Source organism: Anomaloglossus baeobatrachus, chromosome 3 (assembly GCF_048569485.1).
Source record: "Anomaloglossus baeobatrachus isolate aAnoBae1 chromosome 3, aAnoBae1.hap1, whole genome shotgun sequence".
Classification (NCBI taxonomy): Eukaryota; Metazoa; Chordata; class Amphibia; order Anura; family Aromobatidae; genus Anomaloglossus; species Anomaloglossus baeobatrachus.
The window spans coordinates 598296395-598314904 of NC_134355.1; the positions used below are offsets into that span (position 1 = coordinate 598296395).

An 18510-nucleotide genomic window follows, 5' to 3' on the forward strand; every position below is an offset into this window, starting at 1 on the left:
TCTCTCCATCTTTTCCACAGCCTGTCTCTCCGTATATCAGACTGCACTTTGATGTCATCCAAGAGCAGTCCTCTTTCTCACGCACCCATAGACGTTTGTATTCCTAATTTTACAAATATGGACAAAATTTGAATACAACTGTTGTATTGCAGATTTTATTTTTTTGGTGTTTGTATGCTCTGTTTGATTTTTTTTTGGGTGGTTTCTTCCCTCTGTTTCTTTCCCCACTTCAGTTTCTTATGGATAGGATAACTGGATAACTATAAAAATTTTGTGCAGTGTGCGTGTTTCAGGCCTTTATTATTCCTATTATATTCTAAGACTCTTTGGTTATAGGAATCTATTGATATTTAGGCTCACCCAATAACACAGACATCCTTTTCATTGCTTGCTGTCTTGTGTTTCTGTATTTCAGACATGATCGCCATAACTGATCCTAACCAGATTACTATTTTGGCAATATCTGTGGCTGGAGGGATCATTCTGCTCATTTTCCTGGTGACCTGTTTCTTTGTCAGTGGAAGGTAAGCTCTTTCCATTATGAATCATGGGATTAAATGCTCTATTTTTATACTTTGCCATATACAGCAAGTATTAGGCCGGGGCCACACGGGGCACTAGTGCAATGCTCGCATGATGCTCGGCTCACGCTGACAGCACAGCAGGAGCCGAGTGTCATGCTAGTATCCCTGCGACTGCGGTCCGACCGTGCGAGAAGACCTCAGCTGCGGGGGGCAGGCCGGCTCTCAGGAAGGGCGGGCCAGCGCTGAGGAGGGGGGGGCTGGCGCGGAGGAGGAGGGGAGGAATTTCTCTCCCTCTCTCCTCCGTAGCCGGCTATCTATTGCGATTCTCGCTCTGCACGCGCGGTACACCGGTGTACCGCAAGTACAGTGTGATTTTTCTCTTGCCCCATTCACTTGAATGGGTGCGAAAGAAAGAGTCTCGGATTACAATCACAGCATGCTGCGATTGTTTTCTCAGTCCGATTAGGGCTGAGAAAATAATCGCTCTTGTGCGCTGACACACAGGCTAGAAGTGGTCCGAGGGGAAAGCGATATTTTATCGCACTCCACTCGCACCGATTTTCTCGCCGTGTGGCTTAGGCCTTAGGGTAATAGTAGGGGTGCAACTAGAAAATACTGAGCCTACCGCCAAGTTTTGTAAGACCCCCTTTCCCCCACTCATGTGGATTTTTGGCTTTTTAATGACAATGATAATATGAAGCCTATCCCATCACATTATATTCAACACATAATTCCTAAAATGATGACTTTCGATACCGGGACCGGCATTTTATTTTTGACAATAAGAATATCTCATCATCTCATTTAGATAAATTACTACTATGGCTGCAATGTTTTCTCCGTTTGTCTCCAGCAGCCTCTCCGTCAAGGTAACCTTGCAGCAATTACCTATTTTTACTGATTACTCTATTGATTACTGTGTGCAGTATAATGATTGCTGCCTCTTTTGCAGGAAGATCTTTGCTCTGTTTTCTATCATTGCCTTTCCTGCTCATTCAGCTCTAGTGGTTTATATTGACCCTTACTGGAATAATTCTGGAGTCATTTTATAAAAGGTTAAAGGGCAGATATTTACTTTGTACATTTCAAATATACTGAGTGACATCAATTTTTGCAAGATTCATCCTCTATTATATCAAGAACGGCATTATCTAAGCATTCAGCAATATTCCTCATGATCATTTTATGCAAAAAGATTTCAAAAAATAATCCTCATAACTATGAGTAAAGAAAAAATGGATACAATGAGTCAAAACAGCTGCAATGAGGCAATTGGGAAGAAGGGACCCAACACTGGTTAAATCTATTCCTCCTGGTATTTAACGAGGGGAACCTATATGAGAACTGGATAGTTAGCGAAAAAGGGTTTGGGGAATTAGTTATTGGATTTTGTAAAACACATAGAGAATACATCTACTGGATGCTTCCATACTGGGTGGGGAAACCTTGCACCATAATAGGGGCTCCAGTATTATATTGACATTGGTGACATCTCTTCCGGGTACTCCTTAAAAGAAGATGTAGTATCCAAGGTAGCAGAAACTCTTTCAAATAGAAAAAAACTTTCTTGATCTTAGTATACAAGATTCTAGGGTGTATAAAAAGAGAGATTAGATACCGTGAACCTTACGTATTGTTACCCCTCTATAAATCACTTGTAAGGTCGCATCTGGAATATGGGATCCAGTTTTGGGCTCCGCATTTTAAAAAGGACGTTCAGAAGTTAGAATCAGTTCAAAGGTAACTAGATTATTACAAGGAATAGAAGGTCTCCCATATGATGAGAAGTTTAATTTGTTTAGCTTAGAAAAAAGACATCTCAGAGGAGATCTCATTTATATATATAAATACATGTGTGGTCAATATAAAGGACTGGGACATGACTTATTCCTTCCAAAGACAATACTTTCTTCCCTGAAAGTTCTTTCCCTGAAGAAGGAGACAGTTGGGATCTCCGAAACGCGTAGGAATGAAATAATAAAAGAATCATCTGTTCCGACATCAATGTCTGTGGTCTTCAAGCGCGGCATAAAACCTGTTTTCTCCAGTTTTTTCTTTGATGTTCCACTTGTGTAGCAGGGCTGCTGCTTGACCGCTTGGGCGCTCATTTTTGCTATCAATGGTGTTGTGACTGGCACAACCCGATCAGGTGAGTGCATTACTTCTTTATGATTTTGCCCAATATATCGGGTAAGACCCTATTGCGCCCTTTCTCTCCCATATAGTCTGCTGGAGTGGTGCATGGGGGATGTCGGTTTCACTTAAAAGAAAATGTATATTTTTTATCTTTTTTATTAGAATTGTCTTTTGCTTTTTTTCAGACGTTCAGACAACTTAGATAACTGTGGAACAGATAATGATTTTCTGTGGATGACTAGCTCTTGTAGCGCCCAGAGAAGGGGGTACTCGGTCACAAGCAGTAACAAATGGGAATGTCACTCTGGTGGCTGTTGCTTGGTCCTGTGCTCTAGACTCCTTTTGTTAATGGGGGGTATTTACAGGGAAGATAAGATTTTTTTGTCATGTGACGCCACCTGCGGGTTGCGGTTAATGATAGAGAACTGCCGCTGCTCAATGTGGGTACTTCCAGGGCTGGTGGTAGTGGCAGCCGCGATGGTAGGTCCTCCTCAGGTAGGGCTGTGCCTGGGAGATGTGAAGGGGCAATAATGGAGACCATACCAGGTTGTCTTTAACAGTTTCTACTCACTGTGGACCCAGGGGTTGCTGGTTCAGGTCCCCGGAGGACCAGTGCCAATGTAGGGACCCAGGTTGTTCTGTCCCCGGCACTGCCTGTATATTGAGTCCCCGTAGCGTGGAGTGTTTGGGGACCCCGACTGTCCCTTGTGGGATACAGTGTCCTTCTCCGTACGGCGGGCAGTGTGGACCCTGCGGGGAGGTAAGTGTCCGAACCCCAATCTTAGTTTACTGCTGATGCCCCTGGATTATTTGGTTCAGTGAAGTCCGTGAAGGTGTCCTCACTGGGCAGGTATTTGCCAAACAGTCTAAAACTTGCTCTTGACCTAGGGCCCTGTGCCCCGTGCGTGCTTCGGTCCCAGCGGTATCTCGGTACCTGTCCTGGCGACCTCTCTCCTGTGCTCCCATGGTCACCGTTACACGGACCCAGCTCAGGCATGTCTGCACACCTCTCCCGACTACTCTTTGACTGCCTGACCCCTTCCACCAGGCTGGCTATACCCAGGGACTCGTTCCCATGGCGACTATCCCCTTATGTGGGTAACCCTCTATGCCCAATATGGAAAGGAGAACTAGGATTTAAATTGTGTTTTGGTGGAAAAGGCACTGGAACTCCAGGTCCCAGGGGGTAGGTGCTGCATCCCCAAGAGGATGCAGTTCCCTGTAGTGCCCTGAGGTCTCAGGGGCGCTACACTCTCATGACAGTAACTCACATGTTCATCTATTCTCTATAGGGAGAGTGGAGTAAGCCATCTCTACAATAATTTGGTTGCGGCTTATCTACCTGCAGAGCTAAAGGATCAGGTGATGAAATTGAAACCGCCGAATCCTTATCTTTCCCTACATCTCCTTTTCCCCCCGTACATATTAGATGGTTGTCCAATATTATTGTAATCGGCTGTGGCGATCTTTTATCTAATGCATATGGAGCCCTTTAGTTAGATCATACGCAAAAGAAGAATGGATCACTTACTGAATGTACTTGGCCTTTGGCCTTGTTTTACATCAGAATGCATTATTAGAGCTCTTAAGGGTCATACATATTTCACAATCCTCCAAAGTCCCTTATGAATATTAAGCATGTGTCTATCCAACACTAAGGATGAGTTCAAAGTCAATTCATCACTCAAATTGGTCACTTTATTATACACAGGTAGGTAAGACACTGGTTTCCAATCAATTCATTATACGTACACTGAATAGAAACAAGCTGTAATACCAATTTGTGGGAAAAAAATGAAAACATGCAGCCCTCTTCTTTTACCTTTGCGATCTTATAATGAAAAGTGACTTTGAGGGTCTGAATCCAGACGTCTTGCAGATGCGGTGTGTGACGGAGGAGAGATGATGAAGGGACGGTGAGTAGCAGGGAAGCCAGAAATGTGAGCATTAGATTTGTTTTTTTGAAAGGGAAGCTGTCACCATGAAAATGAAGCCCAATCTGCAGGCATCAAATACAGAGCCAGGAGATTTTCAGTCCAGTGGGTGGTCCTATAAGTGGCAGCTTTCCTTTGATAAGTGAGGCTACAGAGATAGCTGTCAGTTAGTTTACTCAACTCCTTCAGCTCTATATTATGATGCATGCAGATTGGATTGCTCTTTTGTGGTGCTTTGTTCCCTTTAATCAATACTCACCTCTCCAGCGTCCCCGCTGCTCGCTAATATTAGTTATATAATAGCCTATACTTTAAAAGCACCACTCCAGTGGTTTTTTTCAGTACGGGAGTGGTGCTTTAATTGTAAGTCCTCTGCCCTCAGCCTTACACTCAGCCTCTGGCGTTTTGACCTTTTGCTCCAGTCCCTCGGTGCCATCTTGTGATCGTAACATCTGATTGGCCAGTATTAGGAAGTTACATCACAAGCGCTCAACACAAGTCTATGAGAGCCAGAACAATGCTCTCTTAGACTAATAAAAACAAACAAACACAACAACAAGAAAAGCTGCAGTGGCCCTTTAACCCCTTCATAACCATGTCACTGTCTTTGAGACGGACTCACACTCTCTTTCTCTGCACTTGACAGCTGATTTAATCAGCCATCAAGTGCCTCTAACAGCCATGAGTGCATCAAAGGTCAACCCATCGCTGTTAACCAGTTAAATACTGCTATCAATCACTGACAGTGGCATTTATCAAGTGCAGACAGGAAGTGTGTCATTGATCCCACTCATCGGGGCATTGACGGGTTGTCAAAACAGCCAAGATTCTGCTGACGACCCCCTGTGACAATCCTCCTTTGAATGCCGGATGATATAGTGCTCTATATAGCACAGGCGATAGGTTGATTGCAGCTTCAAGTCCCTTAAGGGGACTATTAAAAACTGTAAAAAGTATTATTTTTTTTAAAAAAATAGTAGGAATAAAAAAACAAAAAGGTTCAAATCACACTTTTTTGCCCTATTTAAAATAAAACAATAAAAAAACCACACATATTTGGTATTGCCACATTCAGAAATGCCCGATCTATCAAAATATAAAAAAAAATAATCTAATCTATAAATGCTTACCAAGAAAAAAAATGAAAACTCCAGAATTATGCTCTTTGGGGCAACGCAACATTGCAATAAAGGTTGATGAAAACATCATATTCAACCGAAAATGGAATCAGTAAAAACATTAGCTCAGGGCGCAAAAACTAAACCTTCACACAGTTCCAGATTCAAAAACAGAACATTATGGCTAAATAGTGATAAAAGCAAATATTTTTTATACAAATTTCTGAATTTTTTTCACCACTTTAGTAAAAACATAACTATGCATGTGTGGTATCTGTGTACCTGTACTGACCTGGGGAATCAGATTGCCAGGACAGTTTTACAATATATTGAATATGGTAAATAAAATGGTGTCATTCAAACGTCCATCTCTTCCCACAAAAAACAAACCCTCTTATGACTATATTGATGGAAAAATAAAAAGAGTTATGGCCTTGGTCTTGGCTGAAGGGAAGCAAAATATGGAAAGTTGCCAGGGGGCGAAGGGGTTAAGGTTAGGCTTGCTTGGTGGTGACTTTGCCAATTTAGTTGCACCACTTTTAGATCCAAACATGCCCATCATTAGCAAGTCATGCACAACTTAACATCAAAACTATGCCGGCATGTAGAATTACATCACCTCTGGCAATACAACCACATTCACTCACAGCTATACAACCACATTCACGGAAATACAACCACATTCACGGGAATACAACCACATTCACAGGAGTACAACCACATTCACGGCAATACAACCGAATTCATGATAATACAACCACATTTACAGCAATACAACCATATTCATGGCAATACAACCACATTCATGGGAATACAACCGAATTCATGATAATACAACCACATTTACAGCAATACAACCATATTCATGGCAATACAACCACATTTACAGCAATACAACCATATTCATGGCAATACAACCACATTCACGGGAATACAACCTCATTCATGGCAATACAACCACATTCACGGAAATACAACCACATCCACGGCAATACAACCACATTCACGGGAATACAACCTCATTCATGGCAATACAACCACATTCACGGAAATACAACCACATCCACGGCAATACAACCACATTCACGGGAGTACAACCACATTCACAAATACTAAATGAGATGTGATCTTGCTCAAGCCCAAGTTGCCATGTAGTGCTATCCTTCAGTAGACATGATTGTAGCCACTTCTCCATTGCAGTCTACGGGGAACAATGCCATCTTGATTTGGCAAATGAAGATCACAGGACTCCTGTTTGATCAATAGGTGAGGAATTTAAATCTTACCGTTTTGGCCTATCTTGTGTAAATGCCACAAATGCTTATTATGGAAATAAGCTTCTAAGGGATGAAAATTATAACGGAAAGACTTCTACTTCCTTTTTTGTGAACCCGACAAAAGGCTTTATGTAATTCTTAGTGATGATGACAGCCTACTAAAATGATGATCCCTTCTAGTACACCATATAGTACTTTCCATCTTTACAACCAGTAATCATGTGTTATTTACCACCACCTTGTCCTAAATCAACCTCAGCTTATCATTAGGCATGGATGAGTTGTAAATCTAAGCAAGATTCAGTGACCATGTCATTTTCTGCACTTGTCACTGTGGGTCACAACGGGATACTGGCTTGGGATAACTATCACATTTGTAACATGCCATTTTTTATCATTTAATTTCTATATATCCATGTATGACTATCATTTTGCCTAAGCACTTACACTAAGGGTTAAGCTGATAATTGCCAATACTTTCCTTCTTTTTTTTCTTCCGCTCTCTAAACCTGAGAAGTTAAATATTTTATATTTTTTGTACTATTACTACGTATGTGTTAAGGTTGTTTACACTAGAACTACTGAGGTAGTCATTTTGACTACTTTGCACCATGTATTCTATATAGGTGTCACGAGTCCAGTAGTTCTAGTGTTAAAGTTAATTAAAGAGCACTTACAGTCAGATATTACATTTTTTTTTTAATAATGCGCAAAAAAGTGATGTGGATTGCACAAAGTTTATTAACCGCCCTTTCCTCAGAGGAGGTACTGATTCTTATCATAGAGGTTCAGGTAGTATAGTACTGTTATACGAGCAATGCTCTATGTCAAAAATATATGCCAATTAGCTTTTCTCAAGAAAAATATAAAACATTTTCATATCGGTCAAGTCAAAAACTCTTCCATAAAGAATAGGCAGGATACACATACTTCTGCTTCGAGATTATCACCCCCTTTTCAATACAAACATTAAAGGGGTGGTCCGAAAATAAGATGGATTTTAATCCTAAATCTCTATGTATTATAATAATCCAATCTCTTTTTATAATACACTTTAAATAAAAAGTCCCTATTGTTCCTGCTCTACTCTAACTTGTTTATTTATTTTTCACCTACTTTCCTAATGATGACGCTTCATTTGATAATCCTTACTACATGCTGGGATACTCTGTCAAGACATAATCAGGGGTCAGAGGTTGCAATCACTGCTGCTGACTCTGTCCCTATCCTGAAATGAAGCGTCATCAGTGACGTCCATCTCAGGGGCTGGATCATTACCCGTTTCACTGGGCACACATCATTTGTCCATTCCAATGAACGTATGCTTAGTAGGGTCTTGTTACTGTCTAATATAGTTTTCACTACTCAGTGACAGTGCACTTGTTACGGTCGCCGAGAGGTGGCAAGCATTCAGGAGTGAACCCACTGGGCCATACCCTGTAGGAGCTAATCTGTAGCGAACCCCTATACAGGGACTGTCAGGCGAAACAACCGGGGGCCTAAATGCACGACAGCCAGGACCAGTGCAGTCGTCTCTGACAGACTGGAGAATCTCTGATGTCCAGTACAGATGTGCTCAGATGTGGCAGCAAAGAGGTGGTGGCTCGGACGTGGCAGCATGGAGGTGGTGGCTTGGACGTGGCAGCATGAAGGTAGCGGCTCTGACATGGCAGCAAGGAGGTAATGATGGTAGCAATCTGGAAAGACACAAGTTAGCAGGAACGAGTCACTGGTACAAAACACAAGGGAGCATTGTCAGACACAGTAACACACAGGGAACATGAGCACTAGCAACGCACTAATGATAGACAACGTTGCTCAGGTGCCTTCCTAAGGGGAGGCAAGCTTTTATACATTCAGGGTAATAGCTGCCCTCAGGAATAATTTCCGAGTAATGGGATGCCGACCCTTTAAGAAACAGGCGTGGCAGCATACACCCTATGGGCACTCCCAGAACGCCTGCGTGTGGCCTGGAAGCTAGAGGAGGCCATGGCAGACCCCAGAGCAGGAGCTGGACGCATGAAACCGGCAAGCAGGTGAGGAAAGCGACGCTCCTGCCGCAGCCTGGCAGTGGAGGCATTGGGGCCAGATGCTACAGTGCTCTCTCGCTGGCTCTAATGAGAAGTGACAGGCGGCAAGAGAGTGCACTGTCATTGCGCCTTGTAAGGAGAGATCACTGTGAGCAGAGACCAGCACTGTACCCCCAAAACAGACATCACAATCGGGGACAGGGCTGGTCTCTGCCCGCCATGTTCTCTCTTTATAATGCACACTGTCAGTGCACTCTCTTGCCTGTTCATCACTTCCCATAAGGCTAGTTTCACACTTGCGTTGGACGGAATCCGTAGCATTGCGTTGTGTGACGCATGCAACAGATACGTTGCATATAGTGGCACAACGGATGCTACGGATCGTACAAAATAACGCAATCCGTTATAGGTTTTTTTTCCTTGACTTTACACATCTGGGCATGTGCAGTTGTGTAAAGACGGATGCGTTAACGGAATCCGTCAAAATGACGGATTCTAACGGAATCCGCCACCATAGGCATCCATTATAAAAACAACGGACGCCGACGGAATCCTACAGGTTGCGTTTTTTTGACACTCCGCCAAGTGCAGAAAAATGCTACATGCAGCGTTCCATCCACCCGACGGTCACTGACGGTCAGCGTCAAAACAACTGATGCACCGCGGGGCGGATGCAATGCAAGACCATCCATTGCTATCCGTAGCTAATAGAAGTCTATGAGGAACATAACGGTTTCCTGCAACGGTTACCGTAATTCCTCAAGGCTGCGGATAGCAACGGAAGCCGTACAACGCAAGTGTGAAAGTAGCCTTAGACACAGTACGTAAAGTTCTTGTTTAGCTCTAGCCTAATGTAATGCAATTGGTGTTACATGTGGTGTCTACAGCTCTAAAGCACAGAATCACAGGGACTACATATGCCACGGGTTCTGAGTTCTATCTGTGTATGTAACTTCAGTTATTTGCCACATTAATGCTTTTCGGGTTTATCTAAATGGTATTTTCTGGTTATACTACTTTATTAACAACTCTGATGATATGAAAATATGTGAGCCACATCTATTACCAGCAGACATTTCATTGCCTGGGAGACAAGTAATGAAGATACATGGGGAGAGACGGCGAACAACTGCGTAAAGAGCAGTCATTTTAATGATGCCGCATTACGAGACTAATGTCCTTGTAAACAAATAATTCAAAGCATTGTAAAAAGCGAACCTGCACTTAGGGAACCTATCCACAGACAATACTCTGACTTCTCTTATCTGTCTTTCAGTCCAACTAAATTACATTTCAATTTGTCAGAATCTAGCAGAAGACAATGAATTTCAGTTTTACTTAAAGTGTTTATTATTAGTTATAATACAGAGAAAGGCATTAAAGGTCATTTGTATTCAAGTCTTTCTAATGCAGTGAAAAATCTTTGGGAGAACTGATAATTTTGCATTAAAAATGATCTTCAAGGGAGGATGATCTTCCCCTTTAGATGCCTTGTTAGAGGCCTTTCATCCAGCCAAATTAGACCTCCTGCTTTGCACTGTTGAAGTGACAAACATCCCAAAACACATCAGCAAATGGAGTGTCCGGTTTGGCTTTTTACCCTAAGTGATGTGGCAAGATTAGTTAAATGGTCAATATTGATATTTAGGATTACCTTCTTCCAACAGGTGCCACTAGAGTTCAACTCCTCTTCCTCTCTGAAGAGTATATTTGCATATTGGCTTTCTAAAAAAAAAAAATGACCAGAATTCATAATCTATAATGGAATTGGAAATATGACAAAATAAATCTGGTCTGGTTATGGGGTTGGTTTCTAAAAGAGGTGATGTTTTGGAGAGGTGTCAGGTTTAAGTATTCAGCCTGTAGGGCCACGACAGGCGATGGCCGGGGCCAGGGGTTGTAGTCGTGCAACCGCCTGACACACTACATGAAAAGGGGCTTGGGTGTGTGGTGGAGTAGATGGAATGCATTCATCTAGGGACTGCTGGTCTATTACACTTGCTGTAGGTTTTCATCCCAAGAGATCAAAGTCAGACGCATGGCTTCCATCAAACAATTGAACTTTACTGCATACAACTTCTTCATACAAACATTCTTCTATATAGGAGAGGTGCCAGTTAATTACAGGACAGGTTGCACATTTTAATATGCCCCTTCCGATAGCAGCTGTCACAGAGTCCCACCGGCTTCCTGGAGCATAGACACTTTCCACTCCGGGTTTAGGCATTTTGGTTACACTGAGTTACACATCTGAAGACCTCAGCACCTGTAGTGACGGTGGTTGTCCATAAGACTAAGGCCCTCGCTTTGTGTCCATGGGTCACTCCACAGGGCCTGGGGAATACTCGTCACCGGGCCGGTGAGGGGTCAGGGGATGTCATGGGTGGCCCTGCCTGGTTTCGTGACCCCGAGGTGTCCACAAAGGGATGGATGGTGGGATAATGAGGATGAAGGGGTTGAAGATGTTGGGAGTTGTTGTCTTGTGATGCCACCTGTGGTGTGCAGCCAGGGATTAGCCGTCTCTGCGGGTGCTGTCCTCTGGGGCGCAGCTCGGATGGTTCGGGTCCCCACAGGTAGAGCCAGGCCCCAGGGGATTGCTGATGGGGTGGTAGTGTCCGGTGGCGCCGGAGTGCGGGTCGATGGTGCCAGCAATGATGGGCTGACACAGTGGAAGCGATTCAAGATCTTTTACTAACTGTTGAGTCATCATCCCCATAGTGCCGGTTTCCGCCGTGATGAGTGTGGATCCCCGTGGTGTGAAGCTGCTTGGGGACCCCAGTGTCCTTGGGTTTATTTCTCGTCTTGTTCACAGCCAGCGCAAATCAAATATGGGCCCGACCATGGTCTTGACTCCTGACTCTATATGCTGCTGTGCCCTGGGACCTCTGTGGTGGACAGATTCTAATGGCGGAGTGTATGCGACCCTAGGGCTCTGCACCACTGAACTGTGCTGATGCTGAAGGAGTTATTGAACTCTACCTCCAGCTACCGTGTTGCTCCTGTGTCTCACCAACTCCACTAGTAGTCTCCTGCTTCTTCCAGTCAGGACAGCCTGTTCTTCTTTGTCTCAGACTATTCTGAGGTAAAAGTCTATGTGCTCCTCACTTCCCTTATGCGCCCCCACCTTCCTGATGACTCACCAGTGGCTGAGAAAGTCCCGTTGTCATGGTGAGCACCTCTAACCCAGTTTCAGTGGCTGGCTACTAAGCTGTGTGTTGTGTAAGTGATGAACACCAGTGGTTAACCTCTTCCTTAAACGGGATGAGTACTGCACCTTAAGTGAGATGTAATACCCTGTAGTGACTGAAGTCTCAGGGGCGCTACATTCACACTACTCACACCTGCCTACTTTGCCGCAAAGGCGCTATTCTTTCAATTTCTTTCAGTGTACCCAGGAACCGCTCTGTCAGAATCAGCTTCCCTTTTCTTCCTAGCCCATCTTGCCTGTTCTTTGTCCACCACACCACCCTGTCCCCCAATATTCCTTCCCTCCCTTTATCCATAGCTGTTCTCAGCTATGCGGTGACCTGCAAAACATAAAGGCACTTCACCACAACAATAGAACACTTAACACAACTTTCATAATTCTTGTCTTCCCCGAATTCCAGACGACATCCGGACACACACTCAACAGTTGAATTATCATTAACCAATGGCCCGGGAACCAAACAGCAGTGACCCTTCAAGTCTGATGGTGCAGTCCCTGTATCTCCCATCGGTTGCCACAGTGGGGGTAAAAACGTAAAATGAAGAAAAACTTCCAAACAGTTCTGGAGGCACATTGCTTATTACCACATCGTCCCATTTCTTGACCCGACCAGCACAACGGGTCATCTGTTTGTCTGTTTTCCTCCTTCCCAATTTACTGGATTTAACACAGTCTCTCTGGATAGGGCCAGGTTCATTGGGCCAAATGGGGCACAGTCCATCGGGCAAAATTGGGCACAGTCCATGAGAGCTGCAGGGGGGGCAAGTTCCGGGCCTAGGGCACAGTCTTCCCCCAGCCCAAAGAGCTTGCAGAATCCCCAAGTTCAGCAGGGGGGGCACAACATTCACAAAACTTAAAAAGTGGGAAAAACTGCTGTGAGGGGTACTTCAACATCCCTCCATACTTCTTCAAACAAAAGAACCTGACCAAGTCCGGTCACGGGGGGTATTTCTTCATCCCTCAGCACATACAGGGCAACATTTTAGCCCAACAGAGGCTCGTAGCCTTTAACTTTTCTCACGGGAGGGCACTCTGGAATTGGCTTCTCCCATCCACAAAAAGGTAATTTCTGAAATGTCCTCAGCCACTCCCGGTCCTCTTCTTTTCTGAGGCCAACCTCCTCTTCTAAGGCTCAAATGTCTTAGGGAACACAGGGCGTCGCCACATCCATGGCCAATCTGGATTCCTCATACAGTCAGCCTCCTCCTCTGGATCCCAGAGGTTCTCTTCAATTACACTTGACCGATTCTGTTGCTGTTAATGACCACGGATGGGGCTGCCGCAGCCGCGGCGGTGGGGGATGAGGGCCTGGCTAATTCCCACGTTGTCCGCTGGGTCCCTAAGGGCTCTTCATACGCTCTTTGACTAGTCCCAGCTACCTGAGCCACTGCTCTCTCTGCCTCAGCAGCTGCTGCTCACTGCCGATGTTCAATTCTCTCCACTTCAGCCTCTGCCTCCCACATTTCCAGCTACTGAGCGGTAGCCAGTCGTGTCACCCCAACTGCGTAACAGGCTTTCCGGCATTGTAGCTTCATAAAGGTGACCCTTTCTCCTACATAGAGGGTGCGCAGCCGGGCAAGGAGGGTAGGCCTGGTCACCATGGCCCAATTGACATAGATCTGGTGACCGGTGTACGCTTCTTCTATAAAGCCATAGTCTTTGATTTGGTAAAAGGTGACTACCCAGCCTGAGGAGCACTGGCCATCGAATTTTTTCCTTTTTGGCCCTTCCATCCACTCCCTGGCCAGTGAGTCAGCCTGCATCTACTCCTTCAACACTGCCTCATTTAAGGCTTTGAGGGTTCGGATCTCCTCCCATTTTCTTGCAGGGGGTACTGCCACTGCTACTTGCTCCCGTCGGGGCTTACTGCCGGATGCCGTGCACCCAGGAACAGCTCTGTCAGAATAAGCTTCCCTTTTCTTCCTGGCCCATCTTGCCTGTTCTTTGTCTACCACAGCACCCTGTCCCTACTCCTTGCTTGTTCCCCCTTTTTTTTTTCCTCCCAGGGGATTTTGTCTTACCTTCCCCCTAAAACTGTGGGCTGGGCTTATCTTACTGGTCCTTGCAGCCCCACCACTGTATCTTTCTAACTGGAGCTCCTTGTTAACCCCTGGAGAGCCCAGTGCCATCTAGAGGTAGCTGGTGGGACTTTGACATAACCCACCAAAATCCACATCTATTGCAGCACAACAGGTGAAGTGACTTAACATATGAATACACAACCACAATGCAAGATCACATGTCTTCAGGGGGTTTTGTAGGGCTCAGGTCACTCCCCCCCCACAGGTCTGTTGGAGTATCTGTCGGAGGTGGTCAAGCCCTCCCTCTACTCTTTTAGGTTAATTGTCTGTGTTGCCAGAGTAATGTGTTTTAGCTACCAAATCCAAATGCACTGTTAATGTATGTAGTAGTGCTGCTGTTGCTGCTAGTGACGTATAGGTCCAATGTAGCAGAGACAGGACCAGGCAACGTCCGGCGACACATAGCGGTCGGGTAGGAGCAGCATGAAGCTAGATGTTAGGTAAGATGAGAGGAGGAGTGACAGATGGTCAGTGGGTTGATTAAAGAGACGGGCCTTGAGGAGATTCAGTTCTGCTGAAGGGTTGGTAGACTAAAGATGCAGCAGGAAGTAAGGACCAGTCAGGGAAACCTGAGGAAACCTCCTAAATGTCTGGAGCCTCTGGATCACCCTGACGAGCCCAGGAAAGTCTTCAGACAATGGAAGCCATAGGGGGACAGAAGAGGACATCTGTGAGAATACGAGTGAGGGAACTGATGCACAGTTGCCTGGCAGCTTGAGGTTTAGTTCCAAGATAGCAGAAATAGGCTGAGAGAGAGTACCTCAGAGAAAACAGCAGCACAACCATAGGAGTTAGGCCATGTCTGTTATAATGCTAAAAAGGAAAATAAATGTCGTGTTTATCTACTGCGTCTACAATGGGGACCGGCTGTAGGGTGATGGACAACAACTGGAAGTTAATAGTGTCACACACCCCACCCAAAGACCTACACACACTGACTCTCTCTGGCATAGGCGTGTGGAGTCCCCACGGACCAGCGTCTGTACAAATCCTACATATCCAGCTCTCCATTTATTTTGTTCTGATTTTTTAATGGCAAACAAAACCCAAATATTCTGTATGACTGTTAGTGGTGGCTCACTATCCCCATAGAATAACTCACATACGCTATTTCCATAGGCTGACACTAATTGACTTTATATGATAAGCAGCTCAACCCCACAAATTGCTTACCTAGCAATCTTCACACACAGCAGTGAACCATCTGTTATCATGGTGCTTGTATGTCTGTGCCTGTACAAGCAGAATCAATTTGGTCAATAGAAGAGTTAAGGGGGCTTTACATGCAACGACATTGCTAACGAGATGTCGTTGGGGTCACGGAATTCGTGACGCACATCGGGCCTCGTTAGCGACGTCATTGCGTGTAACACATACGAGCGACCGCTAACAATGTAAAATACTCACCACATCGTTGATCGTTGACACGTTGTCCATTTCCCAAATATCGTTGCTCTTTTGGGACGCTATGTGTGACACCCCAGGAACGATGAACAACACCTTACCTGCGTCCTCCGGCAACGAGGTGGGCGTGTCTTTCCTTTGGCTGCTCTCCGCCCCTCCGCTTCAATTGGACGCCTGCCGTGTGCCGTCGCTGTGATGCCGCACGACCCGTCGCCTTAGAAAAGAGGCAGTCCGCCGGCCACAGTGACGTCGTTAGGTAGGTAAGTATGTGTGACGGGGACTAGCGATATTGTACGCCATAGGCAGTGATTTGCCCGTGACGCACAAATGACGGGGGCGGGTGCTTTCACGAGCGACATCGCTAGCGATGTCGCTGTGTATAAAGCAGCCTTTAGGATATAAAATTACTTACAATTGCATTTTCTACTATATACAACAAAATAAAGACTCCTCTCTTCTACGTCATAGTACACCCATTGCTGTAGTTCCAATTATAATTTTATATTCACAGGTTCAAATACCCTAAGGAGACTAAAAAAAATATATTTTTTTATTAAAAATGCATATAAAAAAATAACTTAAAATGTAAAAAAATTTGATCCCTCCCCATTTCTCCATTAAAAATTAAGAAAATTGAACATGAAAAAATAAACAATACAAGACTCTTCCAAAACTCAGATTTAATAAATATAAAATTAAATGTTTTGCAATGCAATCAAAATGTTGTATGGACCGAAAAATGGTATTAATAAAACTGTCAGCTTGCTATACAAAAAATAACACCTCTACACTGCTACATCGATAAAATAAAATGTTACGTGTTTTAGAAAATGACGACACAAACCAAATATTTATTTTTTACAAGCATTTAAAAAAAAAAAATAACACTACTTAAATAAAAAAATCTTTGCTAGATTGGTATAGCCTTAAATGCCTGTAGCCTGTAGAATCAAGCGTACAGGTTATTTCTAAAAGACAAAGAATGCCGTAAAAATAAAACTCAAAAACAGTGTCGGAATTGTATTTTTTTTTCCATTCCGCTTGGATTTTTCGTGACCATTTTTCAGAAATTTGTATGATAAAATCAATATTGTCATTCAAACTACAAATCATCCCACAAATAACAAGCCCTTGCATGCTGATGGCAAAATAAAAAAAAGTTATGGCATTTGCAAGTAGGGAGGAAAAACCAAGAGTGCAAAAATGAAAAATTGTTTGGTCTTGAAGGGGTTTAAACTTCTTGGGTTTTTATTTAGGTGTCATATTGTTCTAGAAATCTTTGTTGAGGGAAGTATCAGTTTGGGTTTGGTCCAGTTATTTTAGGTTGGTCATTTTTCCAGGCTTTCCCCTTGCAACATCAAAACCATAAATAATCTAATCAAAGAGGATCAACTATATCAAACCAAACAAAAAACCTCTAAAACATTAAGTTTATTATTTCTAGTTAAAATAGCCGTCATTGAATATAGACACAGGGGCCATACCCAATTGTAAGGTCACAGACAAATGTCGTGAAGTGCATAAAAGCTAGGTGAGGTTCTGGATAGGGCAGTGAACAATATAATATGCAATGGTGTCGCTTCTATTCAAGGCACTATCAGGTTAAATTAATATCATGATGTTCAGGGTAAAGGGCCTGATATTCCCTAAAGCTATTCCCTTCCTGACAACGGAGGTTTAATTCACCTTACTGTTTTGGGTGCCCCCATTCCTCGGCGGCTGACCCTATTTGCCCCTGTCACTATCACATAACCTAAAACCACCACCAAGTGCAATGTGCTGAAATAATTACACAGTCACATGTCATTACATGGAGATGTTTGTGGTCAGACCCTGGTCCCACACAAGAGATCAATCCCCAATTGAACAGAATCCCCGATCAACATCAGTCCCAGCAGATACGTACTGGGACCTTTTAGGCCTATAATCTATACATGTTGGTTAAGACCCTAATCATACGTATCCCCTATATACTGTAGCCTGATAGTATTCTGTGCATTTGGGGATTGACATCTCTTGTGTGGGAATCTGTCAGCAAGTTTTTACTCTGTATTTTGAGGACAGCATGAGGTAGGGGTTAAAACACAGAATTCAAGGATGTGCCTTTTATCACAATGTGTGCTGTTGTTTGTTTACTTATCATGAAGGTTTTATCAATAATTGATTATCATTTCTGTGAGTAGCTGGCAGGCAAGCCTACTCTGCCACGCCCTCCTCCTGTGATAAGGAGCTCACTGTCAACAGACATTGTACATAAGGAGTCTAGCATGGTTGTGGTTAGCTTTTTCAACTTTGCTTCATCATACTATTAAGAACTCTGATTGTGTCACAACTGATGCACCCAGTAATCTAAGTGATACATCTTTGGATTCAGAGTCTCTTTTCCTACATTATGTTGCTCTCTGATGAGGTAGCAAAACTCTGGTGATGGATTCCCTTTAATAAAGAGCTCACTGGAGTATGATGTGCCTAATTCATTGCAGGCACATAATGAATTTGGCACATCTTCTAGGTGGTGTGCACCAGCAATTCTGGTGCAAAAAAATTGACTGCCAGAATTTGACTAGTAAGCGTAGCTATGCCATGCCCCACACCAACCTCACCTATTTTGTCAGAGCTGCTTCATACTGGCATGAAAACACCAAAAGTAACAACGTTTTTGCAGAGCGCTGAGTTTGCCAAAAACTTTCTTATTTTTCAAAGCGTTTTACGCCTGTATTTTAGCAGGGAAGCTTTGATGAATTTTCCCCTATGTATAGCAGTCGTATAGTTGTATCCAGCACGGGAAGGAAGGCACT

The 18510-nt window shown here is 43.9% G+C and overlaps 1 protein-coding gene across 3 annotated transcripts in view; it reads left to right on the forward strand.

The window, feature by feature from the left end:
* The window catches only part of LOC142296918 (ephrin type-A receptor 3-like), a 448562-nt gene that overhangs the window by 293147 nt on the left and 136905 nt on the right, over positions 1-18510 (forward strand). For all 3 annotated transcript variants that reach the window (XM_075341041.1, XM_075341040.1, XM_075341042.1), the window contains one exon: positions 416-524. In XM_075341041.1, coding sequence (XP_075197156.1) covers positions 416-524 — 109 coding nt within the window. The remainder of the gene's footprint in view (positions 1-415; positions 525-18510) is intronic.